The sequence below is a fragment of the Quercus robur genome, chromosome 8, assembly GCF_932294415.1.
Source record: "Quercus robur chromosome 8, dhQueRobu3.1, whole genome shotgun sequence".
Taxonomy (NCBI): Eukaryota; Viridiplantae; Streptophyta; class Magnoliopsida; order Fagales; family Fagaceae; genus Quercus; species Quercus robur.
In genome coordinates this window covers 3287813-3315756 of record NC_065541.1, presented here as the reverse complement: position 1 = coordinate 3315756, position 27944 = coordinate 3287813, and the positions used below count along the sequence as shown (strand labels likewise).

Below are 27944 nucleotides of genomic sequence, written 5' to 3'. Positions count from 1 at the left end.
TCCAGAAAGCTATCCCCATCACTATCTCTAAACTAAAAAACAATACCAATTACAATAATAATAATATTATAATAAAGAAGGTGCTCTTGGATCCAGATCTTCTGCTTTTCTTCTATAAACAAAACATGGGGTTCCCCCCTCTACAATCCCAAAACAGATTACCTGTTCTCTTCTCTCAGCAATGCCTGCTAGTCTAAGGCATCCCGTGCTTTCTCCTAGAGTCTTCTCCTTCACCTTGCTTCTTTCAATAAACACACTTTTATTTACTTGTTGTTACTCTATTGATGAGCAAGGACAGGCTCTTTTAGCATGGAAGAACAGTTTAAACAGCTCCACAAATGCATTGAATTCATGGAATCCTTTGGACCCAAGTCCATGCAATTGGCTTGGGGTTCAATGCAACTCAAATGGCCAAGTGTTGGAGATAAGGTTGAAAGAAGTAGATTTGCAAGGCTCATTGCCTTCAAATTTACAACCTCTCAGGTCCTTGAAGATCATTGCCCTATTATCAACAAATATCACTGGAACAATTCCAAAAGAATTCGGAGACTATCATGAGCTCAGCATACTTGATCTCAGTGACAATTCTCTCTCAGGAGAAATCCCAGATGAACTTTGCAAGCTAAGCAAACTCCAAACTTTATCTCTCAATTCAAATTACCTTGAAGGTGTAATCCCTTCCAATATTGGAAACCTCTCAAGTCTTGTGTATCTGACTCTCATGGACAATCAACTCAGCAGTGAAATTCCAAAGAGTATTGGGGCATTAAGCAAGCTACAAGTCTTCCGAGCAGGTGGGAATAAAGATCTTAAGGGTGAGCTGCCTTGGGAGATTGGAAACTGCACCAACTTGGTTATGTTAGGCCTGGCTGAAACCAGCATTTCTGGAAACATCCCTTCATCAATTGGAATATTGAAAAAAATTCAAACCATAGCCATTTATTCGTCTCTATTGTCCGGTTCTATCCCAGAAGAGATTGCAAATTGCAGTGAGTTGCAGAATTTGTTCTTGTATCAAAATTCCCTCTCTGGTCAAATCCCAAGGAGAATTGGAGACCTTAAAAAGCTTCAGAAATTGTTGTTGTGGCAGAACAGCCTAGTTGGTACAATCCCAGATGAGATAGGAAGCTGCAGAGAGCTCAAAGTCATTGACTTATCAGAAAATCTTCTGACAGGTAGTATGCCAAAGAGTGTTGGAGAGCTTTCCAATCTTCAAGACCTTCAGCTGAGTGTTAATCAGTTATCAGGTACCATGCCTTCTGAAATCTCAAATTGCACGGCTCTTGTTAATCTGGAAATCGACAACAACAGCATTGTAGGCGATATTCCTGCTCTTATTGGCAATCTAAAGAGCTTAACAATATTTTTTGCCTGGCGGAATAGGCTATCTGGAAAAATTCCAGAGAGCCTCTCTGAGTGCCAGGAACTTCAGTCTCTTGATCTGTCTTATAACAATTTGTTTGGTCCAATACCGAAGCAGATATTTGCATTGAAAAATCTTACAAAGGTGCTGCTACTTTCTAATAATCTCTCTGGCTTTATACCTCCTGATATAGGAAACTGCACAAACTTGTACAGGTTAAGACTCAGTGGCAATAGGCTTGGGGGCACTATTCCATCGGAGATTGGAAACTTGAAAAGTTTGAATTTTGTCGACATTAGCAGCAACCGTCTTGTTGGAGCAATTCCTCCATCAATATCTGGCTGCCAAGGACTTGAGTTTCTTGATCTTCATTCTAATGGACTCACTGGTTTTGTGCCAGATACTTTCCCCAAAAGCCTGCAGTTTGTGGACATCTCAGACAATAGGCTTACAGGGCCACTGACTCATAGCATTGGGTCATTGACAGATTTAGCCAAACTCATTCTTGGCAAGAATCAGCTTTCTGGTAGCATTCCAGCTGAGATCCTGTCTTGTAGTAATCTACAATTATTAGACCTCAGCAGCAATAGTTTCTCTGGTGAGATTCCAAAGGAACTCGGTCAAATTCCAGCACTTGCAATCTCTCTCAATCTAAGCTGCAACCAACTTTCTGGTAAGATACCATCTGAATTCTCTGGTCTTAGCAAGCTGGGAGTCCTAGACCTTTCCCACAACAAGCTCAGTGGCAATCTGGACACTCTTGTAAACCTTCAAAACCTTGTCTCCCTCAATATCTCCTTCAATGACTTCTCAGGTGAATTGCCCAACACTCCATTCTTTAGGAAACTCCCTCTCAGTGACTTGGCTGCAAACAAAGGTCTCTACATCTCTAATGGGGTCGTAACTCCTGCGGGAAGCATGGGACCTGTTGGCCATGCCAGAACAGCTATGAAGCTAGTTATGTCCGTCCTCATTAGTACTAGTGTAGTACTGGTACTTCTCTCAATCTACATGTTAGTACGTGCCCGCTTGGCCAACAGCAAGCTCATGGAAGATGACAATTGGGAAATGACTTTATATCAAAAGCTCGACTTCTCCATTGATGACATAGTCCGGAATCTAACATCATCTAATGTGATTGGCACTGGGAGCTCTGGAGTTGTATACAGGGTGACAATTCCAAATGGAGAGACACTGGCAGTTAAGAAGATGTGGTCATCAGAAGAGTCAGGAGCATTCAACTCTGAAATTCAGACACTTGGTTCAATTCGACACAAGAATATCATCCGGCTACTGGGTTGGGGATCAAATCGGAACCTGAAGCTGCTGTTCTATGATTACCTACCAAATGGAAGCTTGAGCTCACTTCTTCATGGTGCTGGCAAGGGAGGTGCGGAGTGGGAGACTAGATATGATGTTCTTTTGGGTGTAGCACATGCACTTGCATACTTGCACCATGACTGTGTGCCTGCTATTTTGCATGGGGATGTGAAAGCTATGAATGTGTTGTTGGGTCCTAGCTATGAACCTTACCTTGCTGACTTTGGTTTGGCTAGGATTGTGAACAGCAATGGTGGTGATGATGCTACCAAACAAAGTCAAAAACCTCATCTTGCTGGTTCTTATGGATACATGGCTCCTGGTACTTTTCTTTTTCCTACCTAATTTCAATTAACTTAATTTTGTTCTTCAATAATTTCATTTCAATAACCCACTAATAAATCTTTATTATTATTATTTTGGTGTTCTTAGAGCATGCATCGATGCAGCCTATCACTGAGAAGAGTGATGTTTACAGTTTTGGTGTGGTTCTACTAGAGGTCTTGACTGGGAGGCACCCATTAGATCCAACATTGCCTGGGGGTGCAAACTTAGTTCGATGGGTGCGTGACCACTTAGCTACCAAGAGAGACCCAGTTGACATTCTTGATTCAAAGCTTAGGGGGAGGGCTGACCCTACAATGCATGAGATGCTCCAAACACTAGCAGTTTCATTTCTCTGTGTCAGTACGCGACCTGATGATCGTCCTATGATGAAAGATGTTGTTGCAATGCTCACAGAAATTCGACATGTCGAGGCCACAAGGCCAGAACCTGACATGTCAAAGGGAGGTTTGTCAGAAGCTATTCGTTCCTCACCTCCTGCTAGGAAAGTAATTTTACAAGGGTCTTCCAATTGTTCCTTTGCTTTCTCTGATGATTCAATCTAAAGATCAGAATCAAGATTTCAAGAGGCTATTTACTTTATGTTTTGTGCATATCCATTAGAGGAGGCAAGACAATACAGGAGGAGTTGTAGTGTAATTTTTGTTTGTAGTTTTTACTATATGTGGTTGTTGTAAATCAAAATAATTAATCTGTTTGCAAAATTCTCAATTTAGTAAATATAGCCTTAACATAGGCAACATAATTCTGAAGTTTAAAGATTGTAACTTCCTTGATGTCTCTGCTATAGAGGAGGATTATCTTGGGAACAGTGATGGCTTAACTGTCTCTTGAAGGTCAGAGAGAGACTGCAGGGTGTGTTGAAGCCAATACAATGATTGGAATTTTTGGATTGATGTAGTTAGAATTTATTGTAAGGGAATGAGATTCCTCTCTCTCTCTCTCTCTCTCTGTGATAGTCTTTCCAGCAGTACCCACATGGTCCCAGGATACATACATCACATGACCATGTGCAGTCTGAAAGAAACTTTATAGCAATAAAAAACTCTTCTGTAAGGATATTAGTCTTGGTTTATAAGACTCTCTGTCTTAATCGGAAGCACATGTGCCAGCAGGACCAGTAACTTGTAGACATACCAAAACAACATAACGATTCCAATTAAAGAATCGCTGCACATGGATTGTGATAATGTGAGCATAATAATAGCACTAATAGGATCATTGAGGATAACTTGATCTTTAAAAAAAAAAGTTACTGTCTCATTTATATTGTGCACCCAGGCTGTCTATAACATCCACAAGAATTAAATTGACCTAACAGTTTATATTGTGCATCCAGTATTTACAAGTTCATTTTTTCATATAAGCTTTCATACATATTATCAAAAAGAAGCAGCAGCAGTTTTCAAACATGAACTGTAGCAACATTTATATACAATGCAAGTAAGAAGGTAAATCCATCGCAGTTTATCTTCTTGAGTAATAGCTGCAAATCACTGACTAAACACATACACCATACAAACAACTGGATTTCGTTAAGATGGTTATTGTGGTACATGAGAACTTCTACACTTTGAAATAAGAATGTTGATCGCACCAAAAGAATCTCTGCATCGTCACTTAAGTAATTCTACCTAGATTAGATGGCTCTAGCGTAGGCTGATGTAGTAATTTTTCTGGACAGAGCATGTGTTCTAATGGAGAGCATAACCCTATCCAAATTACACAATTTACATGCGAAGTGATGAAAATGGCATAGCATCCCAATTCTTAGGAGCCACGAAAATAAAACAGCCCCATTGTTGCTTAGGGAGGATGCTGAGATTCTAATTTCTTTAATATGATGCTGATAACACCCCAATTGAACCCTCGGTATTGAAGCCAGCGAATTATCCTTGATTTCCTTTTCTCTTTTGGCACATCCTGACCTCGGAGCCACTGCTTTGAGGCCTGGATAAATAAACGATCCACAGAAGTCTTTGACAACCCAAGACTTGACTCATGATCACTGGATTCACCTTTCTCAAAAACCAGTTTTACCGCATTCTCTGCATCAACTTCACTTACTCCTTTTCTCAAGAGTGCCTGATCCAACAACAATGCTCACATAAAGAAATATATTTCCCCTAAGAATAACATAAAGAAAATGAAAGCAATAGGTCCCATTCTTTACCTTTACAGATTTTCATGCAATCTATCCTCAATTTTTTTACTTTTAGATACCACACACAAATATCGCATTATTTTAGAAGGTTACAAAATTAAGACTATATTCCGACTTAAGTTGACGATAAGAAAACAAAAGATTTTGGGGTAAATCATTTAGAAGAAAATAATAATGGATAACTAAATAGTTCTCTCCTAAAGTTTTATTAAAAGAAATTCCACAAAAGTAATATCTGAACTCAAGAAGAAGCAGCAGCTGACCAGAAACAGCTACCAAATAACATTGAAAAGAGAAAGAAGGCCCATGGCTAGAAAGGCAGCTGAGCTCTCAGAGATTTATTTAATAACATGTTGTGATATTTGGTAGGACACAATAGTTATTATTATTTTTTTAAAGTGTTTGGTAGGATAAACAGGAGAGCTTACCTGCTTGATACGCCTTGGTCCCCAACTTGAACTAGACCATCTAGACTGAGAAAATGTTTCCGCATACAAGCTATCATTTATAAACCCTCTACAATAAACAAAAAGGGTCAAACTTGCAAACAGAATCTATACGGATGAGTGAAAATATTAGGATACAATGATATTCATAGTAAAAAAAAAAAAGTGCTAGAAATAGTAATAAATGCTGAAAAATGAGAAATGGATTGAATACACTTGAAAGCCTTCTTTTTTTTTTTTTTTTTTTTTTTTTTTTTTTTTTTTTTTTTTTTAAATCGGTAAGTTTACACACACACCCAATGGGTTTTGAACCCACAACCTTACCCTCCACCTTTTCTAATGGGGGAGGAGGTGCTGTCTGAGCTAGAACTTATTGGCAAGAATACGTTGAAAGCTTACTAAACAAGTTCAAATTGACGAAGGTTGTAATAGAAAATCAGTTAAAACTACAGATCTGATAGAAAGTGCCTGGAGTCCTTTAAAAGATAACTCAGATCCACAGGAAAGAAGAGAAGGGGGAAAAAATCCCAGTTTCAAAATTTTGACCTCTAGGCATCAGGTAACAAGAATACAACATCCTACAATAATCAAGAATAGAAATCGTGCAACTGCAGCTGTAATCTAAATTTATAAGCCACAGTCCATTGTTAGCAGCATCTGACTTATAAGAAAAAAGAGTGATAGCTTCAAAAATGGGAATCCCAAAATTAAACATTAACCCGAAGATTTGATAATGCTATTTCTAGTTCTTTTTTAGTCCATAATTCTATTGTTGATGCGAATGGAAATTGATAAGACTTAAGAGACACAAGAAGAGAAAATATTCTTGCCCAGTTGCAATATAAAGAAGAACAAATAATCAAGAAAGTTGTGGACCCAATCAAGTCAGTGACCATTTTAAAAAGTTGCCAATGAACACCTTAAGCATAATGGATCTTAACTAATTACTTTTGCACCTTCTCTGGAAATCATCTATCACTGACTCAACAGTATCAGGTGAAAATCCCTTGCCATGCAGTTTTTTTCTCATTTCAACAGCTGTGAATGCTCTGCAAAGAAAGAAAACAAACTCAAAAAACAGATTGCCCTTATCTTCTTCTGCTCGCAGAAGCAGACACAAATGCTTGATACATCCTGAAGCTATGATTTTGCAGAAAGTAATATTCTAACCTTGTTGCAAGTAATTCAATTGCCAATTTTTCTGCATCTTGCTTAGTTTCAAAAGCACATGATACATCTTGCTTGGAATCCTTCCTTTGATGGATACTGGACTTTTCAATAACCTCCTCAGTCTCTTCCATGAATTCATAGTCTACAAATGCCACATCATGAAGAATTTCTTTTTTCAGCCATAGAAATGCCTTAATGTCTTATGCATATTGCTAGAATTTTGCATACATAGAGAGCCCAGTTAACAACACGAGAACAATATGCTAAAGTTACATCAAATAGCAATGCAACATCTATAGATTAATCTATATCCATTTTCTTTGTACATAACAAACAAATACACAAAGGGAACACATGGTTTTAAGAATGTCATTCTTCATTTTTATCTAACCATCTGCATGGCCACTTTATTTTCAACTTAAAACATATAACATATTGTCTCCCCATTTGTGAATAGAATGAATGAATCTCATAGCTCGGACCTCTTACTTAAAAGCTCATGCATTACATAACCACGAGGTTTCAATATCACCACCACCAACAGATTAAAATGCTATAACATAACATTGCACCATCAAAACATTACTCATAGTTTACCTATCATTCAATGTAGAAACTAATCTCAATTTTCTTTCACCACTTTGAATAAACTAAAAATACATTACATACCTTGCTCAAAATCATCCAACAACACATTATCCTTGAACATCTGATTGTGATTTCGAGATTTATCCTCATCAAAAACTATACTTCTCTGCATTGTATCGGAACGGTTACTGGGTTCTTTAGAACCCTTTATAGGCAGAGGACTTTCAGGTTTGTTAACCTTAGAAGATTTCTTAGGAATGTACCTAACTGGAACCGATGAACTATAGTCCCTACTCTGCAAACAAGTGATTGCAGTGGCATTGTTCTTCTTCACCCTATAAATGAAAATAAAATTACTATTGGAAACTACCTCAAGATTGCATGTCCACAAATTTTCAACTTTCAGTGAAATAATTCTGTAAATTATTAATCTTTTGTTTGGTTGCTGAGAAATTGTATGAAAAGAAAATAAAAATTGAAGCATTAGACTTGAGAGATTTCATTGATTGGGAAGTGAGTTTTAATTTTTTTTTTTTTTTAAAAACATTTTCTGAACTAAGAGAATAATACCCAATTCCAGAAAATCCAAAAAGATTATATGTATATGATTTAATTTCCATTTCCTTCTTTTTATAGGCAGCCAAACAGAGGGTACAAAAGTTATGAAGCAGAATTCAGAGAAATTTCTCACCAGGGAATGAAGAAGACTCGATATTGAAGTTGGGATGAGATTCTGGAGCTGAGATTTCCCGCCAAAGCCGCCATTTTTTGAGTTTTTAGAGACAAATCATAAACCCTAATTTCGGATGGGTCAGGGTTTTGTAAATTTGTTTTCAGGGGCGCGTGTTTTACAATGTTCTAGTAGGAGCGTGAATATTCTGTTTCTGTAATTTTCTGGGCCATGATGAATAAGTTTTGGGCCCACCCATGTACTCAGGCCTCAGGCCCAAATAATTGTTTGGTATTGTTTGGGATTTGATTTTGAGAAAGAAATAGAGCCTAAATTAATGTTTCGTGGGAAATGAAGGATTAATGGTTTATGTATATCTCATTGTTAACAATTTTTTTTTTTTTTTTTTTAGATTAAGTTAGAATAGAATTTTTATTTTATATAAAAAAAATTCATTATGAATTTTTTTAATATTTTATATTTGTATAATTATTATTATTTTTTCGTGGGTAGAGAAAAAAATGCATTAACAAAAATTAGAGAAGAACACAAAGTTGAGGACAACATTTGAAGAATAATAGATTATTCAAGTCCGAATAAAAAAAATACAGGTATCTAACAAGTCCATAGGTTGACTATTATACAACATAGAAAGATTGGATTGATTGTCACCTATTCTGGTTAACCCATCAGCACATCTATTAGCTTCATGAAAGCAATGAATATGTTGAAGCAAAAAAGTTAATGAGCCGTTGATAATTAATTAGCACTTTATTTCACCTTAGCTCAACCCAATTGTTGGACGACTATGAGCCATATGTGGAGAGGTGGCTCATGTATGGAGACAATGCAATTATATCTAATCTTGGAATGGGCAATTTTGGGAAAAAAGGGTAAAAGAATATGGAATTTTATGTATAGTATTTGTTAAATATTTTATAGGGTTGTGTTAACAGGCACGGTAAAGTGCTCGTTACCATACCACTTTATGTCAGAATTTTTGTTAGTCATTCAGTTTTATGTAAGTATTTTGTCAACTTTATTGGTTTTAAGATCAGCTTTATATAATTTTTCCTATTTATATAATTTTTTTATTAAATAAGACTCACATTATTTTAACCTTAACAAGTACCCTACAATGCTTATTAACATTTGCCTATTTTATATTATACTATGTAAAATTTTCATGGTGAGGACTACTATTCCAAAAATGATAGGGGCTAATAATAAGTAACTTATATATGATCCAGCCACAGGAAATGAAAGTGATTCTTGAGTCCAAACTGGAATATTTGAAGGATGAAAATTTATTACAAGGACCATACTACACACAACGAATAATATGGAATGGAGATTTCGAAGGTAGGCGTACATCCATACGTTGTTTGGTTCAATAGTGAAAAGTAAAAACATACATAGGTGGATCTTGACTCTTGATTATGCTTTGGGATCTCCTTTGCAAATTCCCATACTTAAAAAAGAGCGCTTGTGTAAGTGTTTGCCTAATAGAAAAAGTATCACATTTTAGTTAAGTCCAAAATTTATCATCAAGCTATGTAAAGTTGTGTAAAAATATATAATTGTTACAGGAATCCTGTAAATTTACACTGACACTATTTATTTTGTATTTAATTTTTTATTCTTTCTTTACGTATCCTAAAGATAAAAGAAGACAATGGATTATGGTTGTCGAGTGCGAAAAAACAGAAAAAATTTAAAAAAAAATCAAGGAAAAACAAATGATATTTTAAGGAAGTGTAGTGTAAAATAGATAATTTAATGTAAGATATTTTGAAAAGTGAGTATGTTAAAAAAAAGGGTAAGTTTTTATGTTAAAATAGACAGAAATCTTTACACAAATTGATACGAATGCTCTAATACAATCCAGCGATAGATAATGTCGAAATCAGCCCTAACTAGTAAAGGCAATATTTGTATATGCCCCCTTTTTCAGATATTGAGTTGGAACGGGTTCCTCCTTATCACGCTAGCCAGATAAAAGGAATAAACTAATGGTAGAGACTAGAGACGGACTTATGAGATTGAGTCCACACGTTTATATATTTACATGCAATCTTCCAAAATCATTAAATTGATCTTATGGTTCTGTATTTACAATTATATTTTTTCATTGAAGCTTTCAAATATGAAATATAGAAAGAAACATTAAAATATATTTAAGTTCTATTATAATTTTTCTTCATAGTTAACTATAAATCAACAAGTAAATATGATCATTTTTATATTATGAAAAAAAATGTTCATCCTGCCAAAAGTATATTGCCACTAAAGTAGTTGATTAAAATACACTTTTAAAGCTCTAAAATTTAGGGTTTTCTTCGTTTTGGCCATTTATGATTTAAATATTTCATTTTGGCTCTTCATATTTGATTTGATTTTTATGTTGATCTTATTGTTTATTTCTATTATTAATTTGACTATTCATAATATATTTTTCTTCCTACAATGATGAAATTTGTAGCATTTAAGAACTAGTATTTCATAAAATAGTTAAACATAAAGGACATTTAACAATTATTCTAATTTGTTAATAATTTGTTAAGGTGGTAAATAATAATTAGAGCAATATCGTTTTTACATAGTTTCACCATTTTTATTACACACCAATCATAACATCACCTCAACAATTGTGAAAATTTTTGTGTCACCAAAGTTATTGATAATAGAGATTTGTTTGCTACCTAATTCAAATTTTTATAACAATAAGGACAAAATTTAGTTATAAAATTAGTTGTAACTTTTTTTTTTATGAGAAAGAAAATTGGTTGTAACTTAAGATTACAACTTTCTTTAAAAAAAAATATTACTACATATTTTGAAAATCTAACCATTGGATTGAATGTTCTTTACATTTTTAATACACATGTCAAATTTTGTACCAATTGAATATTATTTACTATATGATCTATAAGTTTATATTTTATACATAATTTTAAATTACAAAAACTTGCAATTTAAACAATTTATTGATGATATAACTATTGATCTTTAATGTTTTAGAAATTTTGCAAGTATGGAGAATATAAAAAAAAATTGTAATTTAATGGTGAATTTGTCAAAATTTACCTCCAATAAGAAGATACTCAGTAAAGTTGTAACCTAAAGTTATAACCAATTTTGTAACTAAATTTTGTCCAAACAATAGGATGGCTGGACGGGTACTAACAAATTATACAACAATTTAGTTCTTGGATCCATTATTAATCTATAAAGAGATTCATAGGTGAGCATAAAATTTGAGACCAAGAGGGAACAACCTATTTTAAAGGAAGAAGGAACCACTTAGTCATGATGGTTCACTATTGTTTTTCTATTAATAAACTTTTTTAACTGCTACAGAAACTCTGTACTATTTTAAAAAATGCAACTTTTGGGATAGAGCCAGTTTGGAATTTTGGTTTGACTTGTTCAACTATTTCCTAAATTCCAATCTACTAAATCCAATTTATGAGCCAAAATAATTGTTAAAATAGATAACATTCTGCAAGAAAGTGAAATGCCCAAAAGTTCAAGTTAAACTCATAATTTACCATTTTCTGGTGCCAAAAAAGAAAAAAAAAAAAAAAAAAGACTACATTCAAATCTCATGTCAATAAAACTTTATCTAAAGTTTCACAGTTTGTGGTAACTAAATGTAAAAAATGCAAAAACGATGAATATAAATGAAGTGGACAATTAAGGCTCTAATAATGTTACATTGAAATATTAACCATGTATAACATAATAGATAATGTTGTGAATCACTGGACACAACTAGTCTCACACTCTTACTCAGTTCTCCAAGCATATAAAAAATGGCAAAAAGTTGTTTCTGATGAAGGGCTTGCAGGTGCTGAGGCTACTGAGTCGATTATGCTGTCACTATCATTTCCATTGCTGCTGTTACTACCATTAGGATCACCATCTGCTTCACATTCTAGTGTGCCATTAGGATCACTAGTTGCTTCACATTCTAGTGTGCCTGGCTTGAATATGAACAAGCCAGGGCCTGACCCGTGGATAGTGTGCAACCAATCATGCACATCCCATAGAAGTTGTACTGGCAAATTGTTCAGCATCACGGTCTCATTACCTCTAAATCTCCAATTCAAATTCATAATGCGAATCATCATTTCCCCGTCGATTCTAATTGACATTTCAGGATCACCAGGCCCGGATAGAGAAGTGTCAATGACAATGTCATGTTCTCTTTTACCATCAACTAACATGGATCTTGTACAAAACAATCTTTTTCCATACACAATCTCTTTCTTGTACAACAAGATAGCGTCTTCTAAGGTTGGTCTTGACCTCGTTCTTTTATAAGCCTCTTTCTTTAAATCCCCTAGCAATAACACCACCTCTTGACCACAAACCATGGCAACATAATAATTAGACCAGGGATCCGGGTTGCCAGAAAATTTTGTCTGTCTAAAATCCCAGAAAATATCCACTCGTTTCTTGTCTAATTCAAAAGATTTGAGACCTTTTCTACCCCAAAACTGCCAAGTCCTCAAATCAATTTTGCAAGTATATTGATCTTGATTATGAGGAGTTTCCACCGTGATGCTAAGGGAATGGTGGATCAGGTTCTTGCACCATGTCACTGTTACATTCCGCCACAATTCTGCTATAATGGTTTGGTAAACAAAGGTGACAGAGGCCTGAGGGACTGTTTTATTCGTTGCCTGATGCTCATGTACTTTCTCCTTGGCTGGTGGTTGATGCGGGACTGGTTTTGGATTGGGAAAAGGTGCAGCACCCAGAATATAATTAGACATTTTATAGAACTTTTACTAGGACAAGATTGGATTGAGCCTGCAAATGTGATGTTGATACAGGATTGTCATTTGAAGCTCTTTGATCCCTGGTCACCAAATCCATATAAACTCCAATGCTACCAAGAATGATAGAACTGCATAACAATATAGAAAATCTTCTTCAACCTTCACTTAGTTTGGAACATCAGCATCATAAGATATTGTCTATTTGAAGTAGAGACATTAGATCAAAGATATGGGACGAATCAAAATTTCATTGCTATTATTATCAAAGCAAAGAAAATCTTTGAAGATGTTTGAATGCCTAAATTATGTTTATAGAAGAAATGAAGGAAACAGCTGTACCAAATTTGCAGGCGCCGAGTTGAATGGGGAGGGAGGCTCAAACTACAGGTCAAAGAACTGCCAAAATGTTATGTTAGGAAATGGTGAAACTGTGGGAGGTTTTGGAAAAACTGACATGAAAAGGTTAGTTTGAGGAATGAAATCTACGCTGAGGCTGTCCTTGAAGTGTAAAAAGCATAAATATTTTTCCTATTAATAGATTAATATCTCTCTGATTTTATACTGATGCCATGAAGGTGGGTGGCTACTAACCAAGGGAAAAGGATCAAGAGTTCATTTAAAATTTTATTTTCTGTATCTATAGTGTATTGTATTATCTCTAAATATTAAGAGGATTTAGAAAGTTAGTTATGGTTTTAGAAAATGTCAAAATTACTCTTAATCTAATTAGATAATCCTTATTCTAAAAAAAAAAAAAAATCTACCAGAGAAACTTTTTTCCTAAAAATTAGCATACTCTTTATTTAAATATAATATGAGAGTTGCTACGGCTATAACATTTTCACAACAAATTATAGATGGTTAGTTGCTATTGGTTCTAATTTGAACTTGAACCTACCATTAAAATTATTTTTTTACCCCACTAATAACAATCTGTAATAACCTGTCACATAAGATTTGTTGTGAAAATGTTGTAAAAAAGTTGTGAACATAGCATTTCTCTTTAAGTATATTTTACACATATTTAATACATTTTTTTTTCTTAAAAACTAGCACACACTAAACTCAGTAGTTTGCTCCATTTCAAATCTTAAATTTTAATTTTTTAAAAATTTCTTTCTATGTAGCCTCGCTAACAATAGATAAATTCAAATTGAAAAATTATATTAAACTCAAAATTTAAATAATAAAAAAAGCCTTATTGCACATGTAATGAGGCTAGTGTCATTTAAAATTTAAAAAAACGTGGTATTTGATACACCTTTAGATTTCCTAATATTTTATTTGAACAATGAAATAAATTAATTTCAAATGTCAAGAATCATTTTTCCTAACTTAGGTGCTCCTTTGATCACCTTGTCCATTTTCTTGGAACTAATCAATCAATCTATATCTATATCTATATATATCTAAAGGGCAATACTTAGGTACAGTATTTAGATGCTATTCCTTAGGTTCCCTTTTTAAGATTTTGTCATGTGGATTTTTTCTCATGGAATGAAAGTGTATTTTTTAATTAAGTAGCCACATGACTGTATCTTAAGAGGAGAACTTAAGAAACAGCACCAAAGGTACTGTACCTAAATTTTGTCCATATCTAAAAGTTGAAGCGTAGCATTTATTATTATTACGCTCCTATTAAGTTACATCAGCAACCATGTCATTATCATTATTTTTCTAATTTTTCCTATAATTTTTTTTTTAACATCTACGTATTTAAAGTGAAAAAAAAACTCTATTATTTAACAATCAAAATATCATCTCTCTCTTATTTTTAACTATTCTTCTTATATTAATTTTCCAACTTATTGTTACACTTTCTCTAACTCTTCTCCACACTACTCTCTACTTTAATGTCACTCTTTTTCCATCTTTTCATCTTCCTTTATTTTGGTTCTTATTATTCTCATCCTTTTAAGATAACATTCTTATTATCTCTTTCATTCTATATATAGTTTTCCTACGCAAAAAAAAAGGCTCTCTCTCTCTCTAATTTTTTTTTTTCATTTTTTGGTGGATTTTTATTTTTATTTTTCTTGCATCTCCACTTTAGGTTGATGAATTTTTGTGTTCTTTAGAAGTCTACTTTAGGTTGATGCAATTTAGTTTTGTGTTTTTAAGTTGTTGTCTTTTTTCTTTTCTTTAATTGTTAGATGTTATCCTATAATCCTATCGAATTATGAAAATAGTATATAAGAATATAATCTCTATATATTAAGAGGATTCGGAAAGTTAGTTATGACTTCAACAAATGTCAAAAATACCTCTAATCTAATTAGATAATTTTTATTTCTAAAAAATAAAAAAAAATGGGGTTAAAATTGTAATTCAACCAAAAAAAAAAAAAAAAAAACTACCAGAGAAACTTTTTTCTTAGAAATTAGCACACTCTTTATTTAAATATATCTCCCGCATGCTTGATACATTTTTTTCCTAAAAACTAATACACACTAAACCCGACAGTTACTTCATTTCAAATCCTAAATTTTAGTTTCTTAAAAATTCCTTTATGTGTAACCTCACTAACAATAGATAAATTCAAATTGAAAAATTACATTAAATTCAAAAAAAAAAAAAAAAAGCCTCATCGCACATGTGGAGCGCGTGTGATGAGGCTAGTGTTATTTTATTTATATAACATGGCTTGGATAATTTTGTGTTTTTTACTATATCTTTATTTTGTTATTCCTCACATATTGTCTCCTGAAAAAGTAATTATTCTCTTTCTCGATTTTTTATTCTTTCTTGGAACTCTATTTTAGGTAGATGAATAATTATTTATTTCCACGCATCACATGGGTCTACAAATAATATATATATAAAATCAGAGACCTTATACAGACAGCATAAGGTTCTGCCATGTAATGCACTCTTTAAAAAGATAATTGAAATACTCTTAAACCACATTAAAGATAAGAACAAATTTAAAAATAGGGACTCTTTATTTCCTTTGATTCAATGTTTCAAGATCTTTCCTCTCTCTCTCAAAAACACATAACTCTTTACATTTTCATTCACAATTTTCACTTCTACTCCTTTATATACTATACTCACAACTCTGCATGCATCTCATTTCAAATACACCCAAGCCAAAAACAATCATTTATCTTCAACCTTTCAACGTCACCAACATAACTCTAACATTGTCATACCATTTGATCCTAACTCGTATGTGTAGATTGTGCCCAAGGAAAGGGGCTTACATTTTTTATTAAGTGACAATAGCTTACGGTTTTGATATTGAAGTTAAATGTTGTGAATTTTTTGAAGGCTATGATTGGCTTTAAGTCTTTGAGTGTTTGAGATTTTGGTGTTGGAAAGTTATAAATGTATTTTGTTTTAGAACCAAAGAGAAAAAAAGAGAAGCATTCTAATTGATTATTTATGAAGTTGGGTTTTTTTTTTTTTTTTAATAACTCATAATTTGTAGGTTTCTTTGTATGTTTTTTAATTGCGATTTTTTGTTGTATGAACCATAGTGATAAAAATAAAAAGTGACAATGATTTCAAAGTGATTTTGGTTTTTTTTTTTTTTTTTTTTTTAAAAAGGATACAAAAGTCCAACTAAAGACAATTAAATTTTGATAAAAGAATGTGTTTTTACTCAATTTTTCTTTGTTTAATTGCATTCTCTTTATGTTGATACTTACAAATGATTTCCTTAATTTCATTAAGAAAATGAATTGGGTGTTTGAGATTAGGGTCTCCATATATGGTTGTGAGAATGGAGTGGTTACTTAAATTTATGTAATTTTAGGATATAAAAATATTTTATTCCTTAAATTCTTATTTATCGATTTCAAAATCATTTAATCATTTTAAAAAATAAAGTCTACTTTTAACAACACATATTATAATATGTTTTGGTCTTATAGTGTTATACAATTTTTTTTTAAAATAAAATATGAATTAAGAAAACCAAGTTTTAGAGCATTCAACAATATTGTAACAATCATAAATATTATATAACAAAATAAGTGTTATATATAGGTATTAATATACATAAAAATGATTTCAAATGAAATTGTAAAGTATTCGCGCATTACGCTGGGCAACATCTAGTTTTAGTAAATAAGAAATTTCATCAAAATGCCGGTAAAAAGAGTGTTTAATGACAACTAACAAAAATCCAAGCATGGTTGAGATGGTTTTATGCTCCTTTGGACATATGAATTCCTGTCGGGGAATTGAGTTTTTCTTTCATTTTAATACAGCCATGAAATCAAAGTTTTCAAGCTATAATAAGTAGTAAATTAACTGAAGTAGTTGTGAGCTCCATTTCATTCCCAATGTGTCTGTTGACGTAGAATTTTTCCCTAAAAGAAACTAAATAAAATGGAACCTATACGAACAGTTTTTCCACTATAAATAAAGTTTTCCAGTATTATAGGTTGAACAATACATATTCTTAAGTTTACAAAATAGATATGGTATCAAAAGCTGCTTCAGGTACACAAAGAACACAAGTAATACAACCAGAAAATATAAAGCTAATTTGATTTGAATTACATAAATATATTCCCAGAATATTTATCAGCAAAAGAGAAAGAGGCTCCACCATAATCACCGCCAAAACATCATCAGAATCCTCATAGAAGAAGTAAGCAATTTGGAACTTGAACACTAATAGTAGTCACTGTACAAAATTTGGAAGGAAAAGAAATTAGTGGCAATAAAATTCAATGCTGTATATTGTGAAATCCTCAAGGTAGAATTAAAAATTTCCCGCGAGGTGAGGAGCGACTCCTTCTGAATTCAGGCATTGATGTGTTGCTGCCTTCCTTTGGAAAGCGAATTAGACCATTTGGAACCCTGTTGTCGAGCTTCCCAGCCAATATGGGTTCAACAATTCCTCTGAAAGAAATGGGGAATGCCATTTTAATTATCAATGACCATATGGAATTACTAATATTTCACATAACTGAAAAAATAGAAAGAGCAATTCAACTTTTTTCCCCCTTGTACAACCACCCAGTATATAAGTCTTTTAAGAGAAGTTTTTCATTATACCTTGGTTCAAGATTTTGGGAGTTCCTTGAGAAGTTCTGTCGAAGCTTTTTCATCTTCAAAGCATGCAGTGGTGACTCAACAAGGCCATGCTCATTTTCTAGCTCAGAGAAGTCACTCTTTCGAGGTGCTTCCTCCATCTTTTCACCAGGAACATCCATGTCAGATAGCAATGTTGTCACCACATCAGACTTCTGATTCCTAGCAGGCATTTGATGAGTCCTTGCCTTGGCCTTGCTGTCAACTTTGCTTTTCCTAATGCCACCTTGCCTGATATTAAGAGCTTGCTTAAACTGCTCCTCTTCATGTTCTGGGTAAACTTTCCTGGTGCTTACCCTCTGGAGGCCACAGAATGCATCATAAATGTTATCCTGCTTTGCTGGTTCATGTGAACCAATATGTGCTCTTGAATTGCTATCTGTGGAAGGGATCATTGACATTGCTGCAACAGATTTATTAACCGAAACTCTAGCCGGGAATGGTACTTTTGCAATGGGTTGGTTGTCAAGTGTATCAGATTTGATCCTGCTTCTAAAGACAGATCCTCTATCGGTGGACAATGATCTCCTAATAGGAGGGGATGGTGACCTTGGCTTTCCAGAGCTTGCTAATCTTTCATCTGATGGGAAAGGTACCTTTGGCGTCTCCTTGTCAGCAAATGCAGAGGGAAACCTTGACCTTCTCTGCTTACCAGAAGAGCAACTCCTAGCCTGAAATCAAAGTTCATCACAAGATAGAGATTATCCATTTCTGTTTATTCCTAACTTGTCAAGTTTTTTTTTCATATAAATTTCAAGTAGTATATATGATATATCACAAAACAAACATTCTAATGTATTCAATTAAACAAATTTGTGATGGCTATTGACTTACTTCAAAGCTTTTAGTATCATCAATGGGTCGCTGACTAGTTTCAGGCTTCAGGCCAGCACTAGTACCACATCTTGGCATTCTGTAGGGCGAAACAGCTCTTGGTCTTTGGGATTCAATAGTGCTTCGAGTATTCCCAGCTTTCATTTGCTCTAGTTCTGTCTCCTTCCTCTCCACTGCCAGTTTAAGGTTTGATATCTATATAGATAGAAAAAAGTTAGAAAGCTTTCATGTAAAATATTCAAAATGTAGAATTGAACAGGAGAATAACTGAAAACTAACCTCCTCTTTAAGGTCTCGGATTTCACCAGTTTCTTTATTAGATCGGGCTGCCCCAAGTTCTATGGAGGCAACTCTTTCAGCAAACTTGAGTGTGCTAATTGTCTCCCCAAGAGCATTAACTTCAGGGTTTATATGTACAAACATCAATGTTTTTGCTTGCCCACCTATTTAAGATGGAAAAATGGTTAGAACAGTGAAAGAGATAAAGACATTTGGAGGGATTTTGGCTTAATATGTTACCTAATGAATCCTGCAATACTTGAGTAAGTTTGCTATTCCTATAAGGAATGTGTGAACTCTTTTGTGCAAGAGCAGATATGACATCACCGAGTGCAGATAGTGATCTATTTATATGTTGGGCCTCCTTCAGTCTCTCACCAACAGCCTCAGATTTATCAACTCTCTCACTTCCAGCCAAATCCACTAGGTGGAGGCAACCCTTAAGAATGGAATTAGAAACTAACTCTTTTCCATGAACATGGACAGTCAAAACACTGCAAAAGGATAGCCAGAACCAAAAACCATTAGTTAAAATAATAGGTATTAATAATAACGCTCAAAAGAATCCCAAACTTCAATTAACAAAAGCACCTACCTATGGGAACGGCTACTTCGCTCATTTAGAGCTGTAGCACCCACGGCACGATTCTTTTGGCCAATCCTCATCAAGTCAAGAACATCTCGAGTACATGTAACCCGAACCAAACTTGCATCAGGTACATTAAGACCATTCAATTGAGAGTTGTTTCGTATATCTAATGTGCATGGAGTTAAGGTACTGAACTAACAATATAGTTAATAAATTTAGTAAATCCTCAATTCAAAATTTTCAAACCCAAATGGAAATAATGTACACAAATGCTTATCATGTTATTTAAATAAAGAAAGTAAATCTTGGAAAGGATATCTTCTGTTAGATCCATCACTGACTAATAGATCTCTAACTTGTTCATTGTAAATTTCAATCATTTGGACTCCAACTTCATATTTTATGAATTCTGCCCTTTCCTTTGATATTTGAAACAAGTCGCGAAGAGCTCGATAGTTTACACCCCATGTCTCCTCAGATGTCAAATCTGGGCCACTCTGTAAAAGAAGATAAAGTAACATTATAATTTAGATCGTACAAAAATAATGCTGAGACACTAGTGACATTGATTATCTTATAGCTTTTCCTTATACTTTCTTCAATGGCTAGAGAAGGTTCTGAGTTCACAAAACAATTGAGTGCTTTCACTTTTAAAAACTCCATGAAAAACACACCATCCAATTAAAATTCAAAAGGTTATAAATCTAAGAAGGATCCCATAATATTAAATGGCATTATGATGATGATAAAATATGCAATTATGACACTGGGATGAGCATTATGCCAAAGTTTTAGGGACAGCCTGATACTCATGATCTTATAGAATATGTATCAGATTCATTGAATGGTGTGAAATCTACAAACAAGAATTACAATGTTTGGAATCTTACCATTGTATATGTCTTCCCTGAGCCCGTCTGTCCATATGCAAAGATGCAAACATTAAATCCATCTAGAACAGACCTGATCAATGGTTGAGTGTCAACATATATTTGCTCTGCACATGATAGTGATAGTGATCATCAGTAGTTTCCAAAAATATATCAATGTACAGACTAAATGTGACATATTAGATTCATTGTGTTTTAATTTCACTCAGTTCTGCCTTTCTGACATAACATCAATATGTTTTGCTTATAAAGGAACTAGGTAACTAGATCCTTATCTCTCAGTCCTCCAAAAAAAAACCCATATAACCATCATCATTTTATTGTTAACATTACTAACAGTAGTTAAAAAGAATAATCTTTAGTTCATGATATCCATTCTGAGTTTTTTAATCTAAAGTTACTTTCAATATCTCCATCTTTGGGTTATTTACCCTTTCGTTACTTTCAATAAAGCTATGCAACAGGTTCAGATAAAAAAATGTTTAAACCAATCCCATAACTTGCAATGTAGTTTATGAGCTTCACTGAGAACCCTGCTTTGGATAGGAAAACTACCTTGTGTGACATTAGTGCTAAACACTTTATTGAATGAAAATACCCTCCTTGCATCTTTGCCCTGCTTAAGGGGATTGACAATCATGATATTTCCATTTTCTCCTATGTAGTCCACAGTAGTCTGCCCATTTGATTGCCCAGGTAAGAAAGGCCTCACTCTACAATATACCCTAATGGTTCCTGTAAGAAAGTAAATTTATTAGTTAAGCTTCATATGTAGTAGCATATACAAATGATCAAGTTGAAAACTTTAGTTTCAGATGAACACCTTTGAGGTCTTGGACTAGATTGTAGAGTTGGCGGTTTTCCTCTAAAACCTTGTGATAGGATGAGGAGGCCACTTCAAGCCCCTTAATATGATGCTCTGAGGCAACAAAAATTGTAATTTACCAAATATTTATAGATAAACTTAATAATACAAGTGACTGAGGCCTTTTATTTAACCACAGGAATATTCTCAAAGAAGATCAAGTCTCTAGGTTCTCACCAAGCCTCGTAAGTTGTTGCTCATATTTTGAGTGAACCTGCTTCACCTCTGATTTCGTCTCTTCAAAAGATAATTTTAGGTCCTAGTTATCAAAGAAGGAAAACATCACTATAGTATTGATGAAAGACATGTCAAAGATTAAAGTTTCAGTTTGGCATAGAAAGCCATGCAAGAATGAATATCCAAGAGTTACCCTACATTTAGCTTGAGGGAAGAATCTGCTAATGTAAAATTGAAACATTGGAGCATCTCTGTCTGTGAACAAATATTCATACCTCAAGCTGTTTCTGTTGAATATCAATAACTTCTGTGTTGTCAGCAGGGAGATAGACAATTGGCTGAACCCCCTCACGTTTCCCACCACAAATGCAAAATTTTGACAAATCACTTGACGCCAAACTAGTTCTTTGATTAAGATATTGTGAAATGGCTTCAATAAATTCATCTTTTGATAGGAAACCAGTATCACCTTTCAATATTTTCTTCAAAAACAATCCAAGCTATGGAAAATAGTGGAAAGAAAATTATAGATTAGTTACTGTAGTGAGGAAAATATAAGGATGGTACACATATTGAAAAATCGGTCCGGAAATACTTTTGGATAGAAGTATTAACAACAGATTCAATGACACTCCAAATTCTTAATTACCTGAGTGCCTTGAGAAACTAGCAGTGCTGAGAAATCTTTGACTACCTTACTGAGCAAAGTATCGATTACCTACAAATTTTACAATGCAAAGATCTTCAGTTTTAGGTCAAAAGAAAAAGATAATTGTAATTTCTCACTATCATAACCTTTTATAAATTCCTTATGGGTAAACTTGATATTCATAATCATATTGGCTTGAGATGGAATAAGTTTTTTTTGCAGCTAGCAAATGATATTTGTATGCCATATGCATGAAGATAACAAAAATCTTTGTTGCTAGATTGCTAGTGTTTGATCTTATATCATGTGTATTAGAGAAAGCTGTGTCTGCAGAAAACCAAAAATAACCTGCAATGCACAACAAATTGGGAAGGATCTTACCTACCATTGCATTCAAAGGCAAGTCCTCAATCCCATTACTCTCTCTAAGGTAAGCCTGTAGGAGTCCAAGTCCAAAATGATCGAAGAGGAAAGCCAGTGCATTGGCAGTTCTGGATTCTTCAATTGAGACCTCATTAGAAAGATGAAGAAATTCTAACAGCTGTTCATATTGTGATGACTCGGATTCATCTATTGACTCATCAGCACTTTCACTGCTTAGAATGGAGGATGGAGATCCCTTTGGAAAGGATGTGATCCTCACAGTGCCTCCATACCTCCAAACCCCAACTCCACCCGCTAGCTTCCACTCATAAAATCCTTTCAGACACAGAATGCAGTCCACAACTTTACTTGACGAACCCCCCTGGATATCCAAGTTACTCAATTAAAGACTGGTAAAGTACACACACATACACACACTCTTTCTCTCTCTTTCAGGAAAAGAAAATCAAATGTACTAGTCATATATTTGAAATAATAGGTTGTAACATGCATGATTAATAGCAAATGCAGGAATTGAAAGATAAGCAAAACCTTTTCCAAGTCGGATGCTTCAAATGTCAAGAGCTTCATTTCTTTAACAGCCTCCAAGAAATTCCTCATGTTCTCAAAATATTGAATTGCAGACTGTGCTGCTCCCTCTGTAGACTGAACTGCAATCACTGAATTGTCCACCACCTATATAAATTCCGAAACAGAAACAAACCCCAATCTCTAAATCAAAAGAGACCATGAAGTTTAGAATAAACCATGCTTGTAGGTACGATTTCTTAAGTTTCTCAATTAAATTCAACCATACAATTGTATTGGCTAATAAGCCGCATAGTTAAATTTAATTGATGTTAGGTGAAGATAGCATCTTTTGTGCTACATTGGTTAATGCAACCACATGGATGGATTTAATTTGAGAACCTAAGGTGCAATACCTTAAGTACTATACTAGAAAGAAAAAAAAAAAACCAAAATAATTATAGATAATTTTAACAAATTCTAAAATTTTAAGCAGATTTTCTTATAATAAAACATTTTGAATTCCATGCATGCATATTAAAATTAACATGAAGGAAAAAATGGTTAGAAAGAAAAACCCAACTCGGACTATTAGTCAAGTTCTTTATTAGTTTATTATAAGAATTGAATACGTGATTGTTCAGCACAGTTTTGCTTGTAATGAAACATGGACATGATACAAAGGTAGGGGTATGTATATATATAACCTTGAGAACAGCACCAGGGTTGACTTTGTTGAGGACATTGCAGAGAATGAGACCATTGCGAAGTGCAAGGCAGAAGTCTTCCTCGGAGGGTTCTTTGGGCAGTGCTGATGATGCGCCATGGTCCATTTGACGTAGCCATTCTGATGCTTGGTACCTCCTTGAAGCTGAAAAACACACACACACTTGTTAGTTAAGGTTGGACTTCAAACTAACCGTGTTCTTGACAGTTGAGACACCCAAGGAAAAATAATAATAATAAATAGGAAAAATTACAATTTAGTTCATAATTCGACATTATCATAATTTAGTCTACAAACTTTCAATTTCTTTCTTCTAAAAAAAAAAAAAACTTTCAATTGCAATATTTGAATCCTAAGATTTGTATTAAATTAAACTCGTTAGGGTTCAATTCAAAAAACTCCTAACCATAAAACTTGTAGGACTAAATTATGATTTGGTTAAACCATAAAGGGTAAATTATTTGTCATTTTTTTTTTTTTTTGGTTGTTAACTTGGACAGAAGTCTAATATTTTAATTTCAATTAAAGGAATCAAATATAATAAAATTTTTTTTTTTTTGGTAAACCGGAGATTTATTCATCTAAAAAGAGTAATCAAATATAATTATCGAAAGCTTATGAATCAAATCGTGAAAGGGACAAATAGAGGCAGATAATGTACTCTAAAATAGGTAATTAAATTAGCTTTTAAACCTATATTTAAAGGATGGTTTCAAATTAAATCCTAAATTTTAAGTCTATTATAAATTAAATTTTACGGCTTCTTCAAATCTTCAAATCAAACCTTGGTTTTTATAAATCATATCAATTTAAACCTTGGACTTTCGGGTTTAATTTTTTTATTTTGATAAGGGGTATAAATTGTTCTGATTTTAAAAGTCTAAGATTCAATTTGAAATTAACAAAACTATGCAGTTTAATTTGTAATAATCTTTCAAGATTTAATTTTCTATAGGATTTAAAATACATTTTGTTCTAAAGAAATATACTAAATATTGTTACAAAATTAGATATTCTTTTCCCTGCCGAACTATACGATAATCCATCAGTATTCTCTAAGAATAGTGTCACGGTGAAAGCAGACTAAAATGATGCCAAAATGTATTATTAGTCAGCATGGTGAAGTACACGTGAACATTTTAAATTTTTGTTACAGGTTGGGTAGGTGCAACTGAGCAAGTGCAACAACCAATTTAAGTATGCCAAAAACTTTTTTCCCTTTTTATTGAATTTGAAATACGTAGGTATGTTTTACAGTTTTAAGTCTGCCAATGTGACTCTGGGCACGAATCCATGAAGTACTTTTTCCATCTTTCTTCAGCATAAATTTTCAAAGAAAAAAAGAAAAAGAAAAAGTACTTGTTAATGCATGAAATTCTGTCATCAAGTAGAGCACACAACCATTTCTATCAAGACCTCCATAATTTTTTCAAGTTGGACACAACCATTTATAGATCATCAATGTGATTGCGCAGTGAAATTTGTGTCTTCCAAACTCTGTTTGGTTAGGCATGTTGGGAGATTAAACGGATGTATTTAAAACTCAAAACTTTATTTTGCAATCATAAATCTTCATAGTTTTTCTTACAAATGCTCATTTTAAAATGAAAATACAGTTTTCCAATAGCTGCAAACGCACCGATTAAATTATGTCACCTTTTATCATCTACATATAAAAATTGAGACACTCGTACATCTTCTTAGTTGTAATGTTTCCTTCGCTTACCAAAAATTTGATGATCGTAAAGGACGGCTAATTCTAAATCCATGTAGCCAAGAAGTATGCTACAAATAAAACATTAATGTAAACCTTCTTTCGGCTAGAAAGAACACCATAAAAGGGGGGGCCTAATATATTTGGACCCACAGTACAAACTTATTATTAATTGGATCACCGCATTTTGCGCAACATTATGATGTGCTGCATAATCTTTTTATTTTAGCTTTCTCAATGTTTGATGATTATGCGACCACCAAGCCAAACCCACCCACACCCACTTTGATCTCAGCCCAAAAAAGAAAAAGGCAAGTTTGAGTATTTGAAGTTTGACCCCTCCAAGAAAAATGACCACCAAAGAAAAAATAAAATTACATTTTAAATATTACATCTTAAAGGTGGTTTCAAATTAATCCTAAACTTTTAAACTTGTATAATGTAAAATCCCTAATCAAACCTAAAAAGTTCAATGTTTGAATTGATATGATGTTATTAGTTTTGGATTTTATTTGAAACAATATAAAATTTTAGGGTAAATTTGAAAATTTTTGGAATTATATGATTTAATTTGAAACCACAGCTAAACACAGGATTTTAAAAGGTAAGTTACTAAAAAATGGAAAAAAAAAAATTAAAAAAAATAAAGAGGAGGACCAAAAAAAAAAAATTATCCAAGAACTGTGCAGCTACAATAACCAGTATCTCGGAAAAAGAGACTAATGAATTTATATTCTATTTTATATTTCTCCATGAGCTTACTCTAATTTTGTAGTCATTATATATAATAATTATAATTTTCCCATAAAGTAAGAGGATTCTAAATTACTCATAGTGGCGGTGGTAGAAATAGTACCTGCTTCTTCAGCTTTTCTGTGAGCTAATTCATGGTCATTAATAATCTCCTCAGTGTATGAAGCCTCATTGTTAGCAATCAAAGCCTTTAATCCTCTTAAGTTCTTGCAAGGAGAGGTTAACATTGGATTGGTATAGCTTTCTTGTGGCATATTTGCCTCTCTCTCTCTCTCTCTCCCTCTCTCCCTTACAAATATATATTCTTTTAGCCTGCAGGGATATTGTATTAAACAATGTTCACTGCAAAACAACCACAGAAAGTTCAGTTATAAATACTCCAGAGTCCACACTATCCAAAGCTGAGAATATCTAAGGTAAAAAGTTGGAAACAAAAATTATATTATTATAATATTTTAATAATAATAATAATTAATATGCACTGAACCTTATGCCTAGGTACAATATAAAGAAATGGACAACACAAAAATTAAGTGAGAGAGTGATAAATATGAAAGCATGAACCACTACTGCTAAAACCTCCTTAAAACTCTCTAAAACAATCACATTTTGACTTGAGGAAAATGAAAACACAATGGTTTTTTCAAACACGAAGTAAGAAAACAAGGACAGAAAAGTTTAAGAAAAGACTCTACCTCTAAAGGGTGTTGATCCAAAGTTCTGGGAAAGGCCAGGAAAACTGAGCAAGAAAATTGAGTTTCAGTGGCAGTGAGAAGTTAAAGTAGAAGAACTAGATCTGATCTGACTCCAGAAAAAAAATGGGATTTGAAACAAGTTTCTCGTGAGTTCTGAAGGAGCATTCAAATACAAGCGGCTTAATAAATGCTCCAATGTGAAGTTGAACAGAGAGAGAGAGTTGAGTTTTGTGTGTAAGCAAAGGAGAAGAGAAATAAAAAGACCCCGAAATTGAAACGTTGGTGGTTTGGCCTGGAACTAGGACCCAAATAAAAGAATTCAAAGCCACGACACAGTGCATTAACGGAGTTATACTTATATCAAGTCGTTACAACTTCTATACAATATAAATATATATATATATATATATATATATTTATAAAGAACTTTTATACAATTTATATTGAATATAGAGAACAGCTAGAGGAGGAGGAGGAATTTTAGTTCGTTTGATAATAGATTTTTAGTAACATTGTTTAAGTATTGTGGAAATGTGTATGGGTTAAAAAGTGTGATAAAAATATTTGTTTGTGATGTTTAAACATTGAAAATTGTTGTTTAAACAACAGTACCAAACGGGCCATTGTCTTTCTTCTCCCAAAAAAAAAATGACAACTTTTATCTAATTTTTCTTTTTCCATTCTAAATTAATTGGTAGAATTTTTTTTTTTTTTTTTTTAATTTGATACATTGATAGTTAGAAGTGGAGGAATTTAAATTTTGTATGTCTCTATTAGAAATACAAGGATATTCTAGTTGAGCCATATGGCTTTTGGCGAAAAAAAGTATTTATTAAAGTGTCTTTTTTCATAAACTTGCTTTAAGTTTGATTTTTTTTTTCTCAATTCTTAACTTATAACTTTTAAGGTCTCTTATTTTCACTTACAACTATATTTTTACTCATTTCCAACAAATCAAAATTTTAATAAATCAATAAAAGGT

The 27944-nt window shown here is 33.3% G+C and overlaps 4 protein-coding genes across 4 annotated transcripts; 1 reads left to right on the top strand and 3 right to left on the bottom strand.

Annotated features, from left to right (window-relative positions):
• The first annotated feature begins 77 nt into the window (after positions 1-77).
• Positions 78-3963, top strand: LOC126694218 (leucine-rich repeat receptor-like serine/threonine-protein kinase RGI4). The gene is made up of 2 exons (XM_050390306.1): positions 78-3005; positions 3116-3963. Exons 1-2 carry the CDS (start codon positions 182-184, stop codon positions 3571-3573), a joined length of 3282 nt encoding a protein of 1093 aa, XP_050246263.1. The 5' UTR covers positions 78-181; the 3' UTR covers positions 3574-3963.
• A 509-nt stretch (positions 3964-4472) lies between these two features.
• LOC126694219 (uncharacterized) lies at positions 4473-8253 on the bottom strand. The gene is made up of 6 exons (XM_050390307.1): positions 8088-8253; positions 7478-7731; positions 6809-6950; positions 6595-6687; positions 5621-5708; positions 4473-5113 (listed from the first exon to the last, which is right to left on the bottom strand). The coding sequence occupies exons 1-6, from the start codon at positions 8159-8161 to the stop codon at positions 4835-4837; spliced, it is 930 nt and encodes a 309-aa protein (XP_050246264.1). The 5' UTR covers positions 8162-8253; the 3' UTR covers positions 4473-4834.
• A 3601-nt stretch (positions 8254-11854) lies between these two features.
• On the bottom strand, positions 11855-12847 carry LOC126694147 (uncharacterized). Its single transcript, XM_050390229.1, has one exon. It carries the CDS (start codon positions 12845-12847, stop codon positions 11855-11857), a length of 993 nt encoding a protein of 330 aa, XP_050246186.1.
• Positions 12848-17196: 4349 nt separating this feature from the next.
• On the bottom strand, positions 17197-27250 carry LOC126694217 (kinesin-like protein KIN-14F). Its single transcript, XM_050390305.1, has 18 exons — positions 26963-27250; positions 26371-26609; positions 23781-23944; positions 23098-23241; positions 22568-22927; positions 22183-22251; positions 21809-22033; positions 21534-21615; positions 21315-21410; positions 21047-21226; positions 20492-20598; positions 19920-20098; positions 19608-19772; positions 19253-19506; positions 19013-19176; positions 18734-18928; positions 17864-18570; positions 17197-17707 (listed from the first exon to the last, which is right to left on the bottom strand). Exons 2-18 carry the CDS (start codon positions 26519-26521, stop codon positions 17557-17559), a joined length of 3393 nt encoding a protein of 1130 aa, XP_050246262.1. The 5' UTR covers positions 26522-26609; positions 26963-27250; the 3' UTR covers positions 17197-17556.
• Positions 27251-27944: the final 694 nt, after the last annotated feature.